This window comes from Silurus aristotelis, assembly GCF_946808225.1.
Source record: "Silurus aristotelis genome assembly, chromosome: 26".
In the NCBI taxonomy this organism is placed as follows: Eukaryota; Metazoa; Chordata; class Actinopteri; order Siluriformes; family Siluridae; genus Silurus; species Silurus aristotelis.
Window position 1 is genome coordinate 5955743 of NC_139599.1, and position 8523 is coordinate 5964265.

At 36.3% G+C, this 8523-nt stretch overlaps 1 protein-coding gene across 1 annotated transcript in view; it reads left to right on the top strand.

Moving 5' to 3' along the window:
• The window catches only part of trpv1 (transient receptor potential cation channel, subfamily V, member 1), a 31563-nt gene extending 24452 nt beyond the window's left edge, over nt 1-7111 (top strand). The window contains exons 21-33 of the mRNA XM_083531438.1: nt 442-594; nt 1317-1454; nt 1565-1854; nt 2858-3034; nt 3262-3417; nt 3561-3683; nt 3780-3850; nt 4896-5061; nt 5186-5252; nt 5340-5698; nt 5807-5922; nt 6704-6804; nt 6945-7111. Coding sequence (XP_083387564.1) covers nt 442-594; nt 1317-1454; nt 1565-1854; nt 2858-3034; nt 3262-3417; nt 3561-3683; nt 3780-3850; nt 4896-5061; nt 5186-5252; nt 5340-5698; nt 5807-5922; nt 6704-6804; nt 6945-7042 — 2015 coding nt within the window. The 3' untranslated portion in view covers nt 7043-7111. The remainder of the gene's footprint in view (nt 1-441; nt 595-1316; nt 1455-1564; nt 1855-2857; nt 3035-3261; nt 3418-3560; nt 3684-3779; nt 3851-4895; nt 5062-5185; nt 5253-5339; nt 5699-5806; nt 5923-6703; nt 6805-6944) is intronic.
• Nucleotides 7112-8523: the final 1412 nt, after the last annotated feature.

The window sequence follows — 8523 nt, forward strand, 5'->3', positions numbered from 1 at the left end:
CAGTTGACAAGAGCTTTTCACCAACACATAATCTACATTTAACCATTATTCCTTTCTCATTTTCCTCGACTATTTCGGAATAATAAGAATACTTCCATCACAGTAATGTAATGCTCTGGTTTGCCATCTCCGCATCTGACCAGCTTCTGTTCCCGCGGCTCGCACGTATGAGTCCACAATTCTATTTTAATTCAGTATTTATTTTTTTATGCTAAATAATTTAACTGAAAAGTAACTCGCATTACTTTTTTAAAAAAAGTAACTCAGATATTAATGTGTAAATTTATAAAGTAACGCGCTACTTTATTACTTTTCTGGAGTAACGAGTATTATTACGTAATGCACGTTACTTGTAACGCGTTACCCCCAACACTGCTCATTACACCATTTATAGTTGGGGAACATGGGAGCAACAGGATTATTATGTTTCATGTCCGTCAGATCGACCCAACGGGAAGACAGCTCTGATGAAGGCTCTGCTAAACCTGAAAAATGGAGAAAACAAAACAGTGGAGCACTTGCTGGGTATCGCAGAGAGAATGGGATATCTGGATAAGTTAGTAAATGCGGCATATACAGATGACTACTATGAAGGTATGAAGATTTTAACTTGTTTGAATGTCTGAAACAAACAGGACATTACCAAATTTAAGTTTCTACCTTATACAGTAGGTATACCTTTATTATACAATATGTTACATAGCCGCACTGAGAAAGGTCCACTGCCTAAATAATATATGGTCAGGTGCTGTAATTGTATACCAATAAAGTGCAAATAATATAGATAGTGGCTCCTAAGTATATGTACTTCCAATTCATGCCAAAAGTGCTTGGTGAGATTGGGTTCCTCCATTCTGCTTTCAACAAATAAGCCCATCTCAGTGTAAGAAAAAAGGCCATACTGTAAGGCTGTCCCTAGTCTACTGCAACACTTTATGCTTACCCCCAACCCCCCCCCAGTTAAGTCTTTTAAATACATCTCTAGACCGTATTCCATTTTTTTTTTTTTTTTTTACCACATTCTTGCATTTAAATATATACTTTAGTACAATTCAGACTGCCATCAGACTGTCTATGAGTTAACAGTAAGTACCACATTTCCACAGTAAGTGTTGGTCTGATATGAGGGTTATGCCATCATTGTTACATTGCTACTTAGAGTACCATTAGCTGTTTGTGGACATCTTTTACACTCTCTTTAAAAAAATATGGGAAGGTGTTTGTGGTGCATGTGTTGAATTTATCTACCTTCACAGGTGTGTAGTTGTTTAGCAATAGTTACCTAATAAAGTGTTGTTTTTGTGTGATTGATGCAGGACAGACAGCGCTTCATATAGCCATTGAGAGAAGAAACAAGCGTTATGTTAAGCTGCTCATTCAGAAGGGGGCTAACGTCCATGCATTGGCTTGTGGGACATTCTTTCAGCCACTTAGTGAAACATGTTTCTACTTTGGTAGGTAATGGTGAGGAAATAAAAAATCCATTCAGCATATCTTTGTAGCTTAATCAAAAATGTTTTGCCTTTGACATGTTCAGTAAGAGATTTTAAACCTAATTCTTCAGGGGAGCTTCCACTATCTCTGGCAGCATGTACTAATCAGAAAGACATAGTGGATTTGCTGATTGGAAAAGCAGAGCTACAGCATACAGATACTCTGGGCAACACAGTTCTCCACGCTCTTGTTATGGTGGCTGATGACAGCCCTGAAAATACAGACTTTGTCATTTCCATGTATGACTACATTCTTACCAAAGATGCCCCTAAAAATCTCCAAAAGCAGAGACTGGAGGACATTGAGAACAATCAGGGACTGACTTCCATCAAGCTGGCTGCAAAGCTAGGAAAAATTGGGGTAAGAAGTTTCTGAAGTATTTTTGTATTGAATGTGGTATATCATGAATGTGTGATTTTTCAATGTGTTTTAATTTTTAACTGTGTTAGGAGATGGAAAAGAGGAAGTGGTCTGGGTAAATGGAATCTAGGTGTAGCTTGAGGAGCGCTGATTCATTTTTTCAAGTCTTGAACAATTCTATATTTATTTTGGTAGTTCCTGATTTCAAATGGCTTATTCATTCAATTCAGTCTTGTGATGTTTTTCGTCTAGTATTCTATCAGCAAAAATAACTGGAACATTGTATACAATGGCAGAGTGGCAACTGCACATGACTGTACTTGAGACACTCTTCCGCTTTTGGGGTTTTGTACACTAATGCAGCAGCTACACATTTTGAAAACATTGCATATCAAACTTTGATTTATTTCTGAATGATAAGGCTTCACTCCATCCTGTCCTGCAATGTATTCACATGTAAAGTTATCTGTACTTTGACAATTTAATTTGATACCTATTCACAAAGCAACATTTATAGTGATTGATCTATAGGCAGGTAGATCTATCTGTAGGTCTCTAGACATACTCTAGACCAGTCATTATGAATACAGCAGCAGTTCTTAGGTACAAATGAACAGAATCCATGTAAGATTATTGACTGAAGTAAAGGTGAGACATCTAAGGGTGTAGGTACCCACCTTAACAAGGCGAATGAAGACAAATGTGACCTTATTTTTTCCCAATTTCAGTCTGGCCTATTGTAGGTTCATATTCCTGTTCTTGTCTGACAGGAGAAGAACCAAAACCATTTTTCAAAACTACTTTTCTGCTTACCACAGTTGTAATAAGTTTTTATTCGGTAGCCTTTCATAACAACATTATATAATTTCGGAAGTTTCCCCTTTAAAACTGCTCTTCACTGGGTGTTTTTTCTCATCATTCTGTATAAACTCTAGTAACTGTTGCACATTAAAATCCCCAAAGATCAGCAGGTTCTTTCTTTTCTTTTTCTGATTTCCTGCAGTTGATTGAGCATATTCTGCATCGTGAGTTCCAGCAGGAAGAGTGCAGGTATCTGTCCCGAAAGTTCACTGAGTGGGCATATGGCCCAGTGTATGCTTCACTATACGACCTGCACTCTCTCGACACCTACGAGCCAAACTCTGTTCTGGAGATAATTGTTTATGGCACAGAAATCCCTGTAAGAAAAAATGACCCTACAGTAAATGGAATTACTTGTGCACTTACAATATTGTACATTTTCATGATTTATTTATGCATTCCTCTGAGTAACTGACTGCTAATTGGTTAGAAAATAATGTAGTCCTTACCCTCAAGCCAATTATAATTAGACTATAAATAGAACATGCTGTGCAAACATCCAGGTTCCCTGAACAAAGCTATTGATACTGTTGCCTGTTGTTTTAGAATCGTCTCGAAATGCTCCAAATTGAGCCACTTAATAAACTCCTGGAAGACAAATGGAACAGATTTGCCCACCGGATATTCCTGTTGAAGTTTATTGCTTATCTCATGTATCTCACCATCTTCACCATCGTTTGCTATTACCGCGAAGAAGGAGAAGTGAGTCGAGACCACAGCTAGTTTGGATAAATATTAAAAATAAATAAATAAATATATATATAATCTTTTTATCCACTACTTATTCATGACAAATATGAATTCAGTATTTGTAACTAACCTCTGTTTCATTTTTGTCAATCTAGCCCCCATTTCCAATCAGGAAATATAGATTGGAAAATGTTGAGAAAACAATTCCTGATGGCTACTTACTGTTTGCTGGACAGGTCATCATGGCTATCGGATCACTCTATTTCTTCGTTCATGTGGTGTGTATGAATTTACTGTGGTTAAAACATAGATATCATTAATTATTCTAACAAACCTAACATGGTGCCTGACATGTCATTTATTCTTTCTTGTAGCTGATGAATATAAAGAGAAAGCGGCCAAGTGTAAAAACCCTGCTGGTAGATGGCTATTCAGAGCTGCTTTTGTAAGTGTTTGAAATTTCGAAAAAAAATTTTTTACAGTGGATTTATATATTGGACATTGGAAAATAAATGATGGATTTTAACCGTAACATATGATGTTCTACAGACATAGGACATACATTAGGAGATAACATTTATTTTATATATAATTATTGCCTGTTCTTAAACATCGGAATCACTATAATGGACATAAACATTCTAAACATCTCTATTACCATTGCATGTATTTGAGAAATTAAACCAGGACAAATATGACATATTCCTTTCTCTTTAAATGTGATAAAGCAACTAATCCAATTGAGGTTTAATAAACAACAAACTGTAATGAACAAAAAAGAAAAACCAACATGATCACACCCATCCATGAACTAATCCTTTGTAATGGAAACTTACTTGCTTGTAAATAGCAGTGAGTCTTTTCGGGCTATTTGTGCCTAAATAGATTCATAAAATGGATTGTAGATATCCAAGAGTCCCTTTGTCTTGACTAGAGCCCAAGTCCCAGCAAAAAGAGAAAAAGCCTCATGCTATGATGCCCCCACCACCATGCTTTACTGTAGTTGTGGTGTACTTTGGGTAATAAGCGGTCATGTTTTCGCACTAAAAATCATTACAAATTGTGCCCAGAAGATTCCCGTCATCTATATCACTTTTTATAAAAAAATTTTAAGAAATCTTTTCTGTCTACTAAGGAGGAAAAGGAGAGAATTTTGTTGCATGCATTGACAGACTAATATTTGGCAGATGTCCTTGCATTTGCTTAAATGTTTTAGTCAGTGCCTTTGCAGCTTTCCTTTTTAAAATTTTTTTTATGCACATCACAAATTTTTTTGTGATGTCACTGGTGCCTCATGTTCTGATAAAGGGTGTGCAAAATCATGCAAACAATTTATTGAATTGAATTTTGTTGTTGCTTTAACACATTAAAACTGGAAGAAATTGCAGTTTAAATTTTTTACATCACAAAAAAGAAATGCAGTGGAGTGTAGACATTTTATTTTTTTAACTGTACATGCTGCATATTTTTAATCTCCTTTGGAACTGCAGTTTATTACAGGCTGTGTTCTTTCTGCTCTGTGTGGGGCTGTATTTTGCCGGGAAGCAGGAGTATCTTGCCTTCCTGGTACTCAGTGTGGCTCTGTGCTGGGTTAATCTGCTCTACTTCTCCAGAGGAACACGGCACATGGGCATCTACAGCGTTATGATTCAGAGGGTAAGTCGTTTTTGTTGTTTTTGTTTTGATAAAGTTAACATTCCCTGGGTAAATCTAGGGTTTCACTTTATTTCACTTTAAATGTGAAATTATTCTAATTCAAGACTTCCAATCTGTTTACTAGATGATCCTTAGTGACATCCTTCGCTTCCTTTTCGTCTACGTTGTCTTCCTCTTTGGATTTTCAGCAGGTATTGTTCACACAATTGCCATTCTCCGGTCCACAAAAGGTTAGCCCAGTCAATAAAGCATTTTTTTCTCTTTTGCTCCCCAAACAGCTGTGGTGACTCTACTCAAAGGTGACATTGAAGAATCTGAGGAGTCAAAACTGAACAACAGCACGGTTAAGGACAAGAGTGGACGCTCTTTCTTTACTGAAGATCCGAAAGAGGGAAAAGACTGCAAAAAGCCCACCTATAAAACCATTGCCTTCACCACTCTGGAACTGTTTAAGTTCACTATAGGCATGGGTGACCTGGAGTTCACCGAGCAGTACGAGTATAAACATGTGTTTTTTGTGCTGCTCATAAGCTACATTGTGCTCACTTATATTCTGCTGTTGAACATGCTGATTGCTCTGATGAGCAAAACTGTGGAGAAGATGTCAAAGGAAAGCACCAGTATCTGGAAACTACAGGTATACTAACAGCATCAATTGAAATTATTGGCACCTCCATGAAATTTTATAACGTTATATTTAAAGATTTTTAAAAAAATATTTGTTTAATAAGGTGTGCATTTTCAGCGTGCCATCACCATTTTGGATCTGGAGAGATATGTGTGCTGTCTGAAGACGAAGTTGCGTTCAGGAGTAAGGAGGAACCTGGGCAAAAAAGAGGAGGACTGGCGCTGGTGTATCAGGTTAAAGAAACAATCTTTGTAGCTAGGGGGAAGTTTGGATGTGGGATTGTGTAGCACTTGTGTAGCACTGGTACATTTAAGAATGTTTTTTGAGTTCAATGTAATTATTCCTGAAGTAACAGAGTTTAAATGTAAGAAGAAATGAAGTGAATACTCGTCTCATTTTGTTCCTAATGCAATAATAATAGTAAAAAATGGATTTAATAGGGAAAAAGTTATATGGAGTTAATCAAGCAAAAGTGATGGTCATTGTATTCCACATTTTATCAATACAGTGGCATTAAAAGGTATGAATAAAATTACATTACATTTAAATCTACAATATTCAAATAATGTAAATTCTAAAAGGAATCTAACTAGGTAAACTAACTATTTAAAACATTGAGACATGCATAAAAATATATATATTTGAGTTAAACTAACTATAATAAAGGATAAAATATACTTTTATAATAAAAAGTTCTCTCATGTAATTCAATTATATTTCAGTTCAGATTATATAACACTGTGTAACAATATACATTACCACTAAACCATTTTTACAGATACAGAAGTGACCGTTAAAAAAACCCTGTTTGAAATGACCTTTGTACCTGGACTTAAATTGTATTTTATTCTTTCCTGTGTAGAAACATTTGGAACAATCAACTGATTGCTTTGAATTGACCGTACACTCAGTATAACGTCTCCAACCATAATATAATTATTTGGTAAATTGATTATCACCAACCCTTTTCTTTTGGGTGGCGGACAGTAACTGGTGCATTTGTGTCTTTTGCAGAGTGGAAGAAGTCAATTGGAAAAAATGGAACCGCAACCTCGGCATCATCAGTGAAGATCCTGGGGAATGCAACAATCCAATCCAACATGTACATCAAAGAGGTAATCAACATAAAAAAAATAAATGATCATCTCTGGTGCTACTTGTCTACATGTGGTGAGGTTCAAAATCCATCTATACTAATAATATTGACAAATTCAAAGTGGTAGAAAAATCACATGACGTGTATCACTGTCTGCAGAGTCGACTCGGCGCGGGTTCCTACGCGACATCAGTCGACGGAGACCCAACACACGTATAATCCAGGAGACAATACCTCTGGCATCCAGCCCAGAGTAACACATCTGGGAAAATATATGCGAGAACTGCATCCAAGTTTGCTTGTTTGGAATAAATGTAAATTGTTAATGGAGGCTTAAGTTTCCTAAGAGCAACAGTACTAAATAAATACACTATATAGACAAGTATGTGAACACCTGACTCTAAGATTTATATGTGCTTTTTAAACATTTATTCCCCATCTGCTGTTATAATAACCTCCAATCTTCAGAGATGATGTTCCACTAAACTTTGGAATGTGTTTGTGGAGATTTGTGGTCATTCAGCCACAAGGGTGTTTGTAAAGTCAATAGTGAAGAGCTTTGGGGGGGCAGTCAGCATTCTAATATAATCTCAATAGTGTCAGAGCTCTATAACAGGCCATTCCAAATCCATATCTCATAATAAAACCATATCTTCATGGAACTGGCTTTGTGCACAAGGGCATCGTCATGCTGGAACAGATTTAGAACTTCTAGTTCGAAAGAAAGGGTAACGTTAATGCTAACAACGCTCGCACATCCAAAGACATCCTATACAATTTTTGGCCTCTAGGTTTGTGTTAACATCCACATATTGCCGGAAAAGTCAGGTGTCCAATTCCTTTGGTCCAATCAGTGTAACATTACTGATTATATTTTCTATACTCAATCACTAATAAAAGTAGCCTGTAGAGGTCAGCAACTAGCAGCTCACAGACCAAATCCAATCTTTACAACCAACCAGTGAAACAGGAGTCTTTCTCTTTTATAAGCAATGCTATTTATTGGAGTTAAATCAACATGTCATCAACAATCATAAATCAACAGACTGTTACACTGACTTTTAGTTGTTTTTTTTGCTTTAAAACAGAAGCAGCACATATGCACTCTAATCAAACAACTTTAGTTGGAATGAGGCAGTCAAAAAAGAAAAAAGTGCTCATTAAAGTATTAGAATTGCATGAAATATAACAGTCTACCAGGTTACAGTATGATTACATATATAATTCGGTTGAAAATTGTTCCTTGTGGGTACCTAGTGAAAGGGAGTTGTGTATGCTTGGTGATGCTTCAAATTTGCATTGACGAGGGTAAGCCACATCTTTGGTCAATTTAAAGGTAAGTTAACATAAATATGTCAAATATTGTCTTGAGTGGCAATATGGTCTTGGATATTGAAGACCTCATTGCTTGCTTGGTTATGCTGCCCTCATGTGGTGTGGTGGAACAGCTTTGCTCAATACACTGTAAAAGCCAGGATTTAAAACAATATAATAGGTGCTTTTAAAGTTATTTGTCTTTCTGGGTTGTTGTGATATGACACATTTGTTAATCAGTTTCCTGGCTGCCTTTGCAACCACTGTGCTATCTTGCAGATGTGGCTAGACATTTCACATGGTTTGTGTGACCTCCTTTAATTTTTTATTTTTTTTTTAAGAAGCAAACATTTACAAGAAACCTACATCTACCTACATGATCTAAACTGGAAATTGTGTAGGAAGACAATCTTTAAGTGTGACT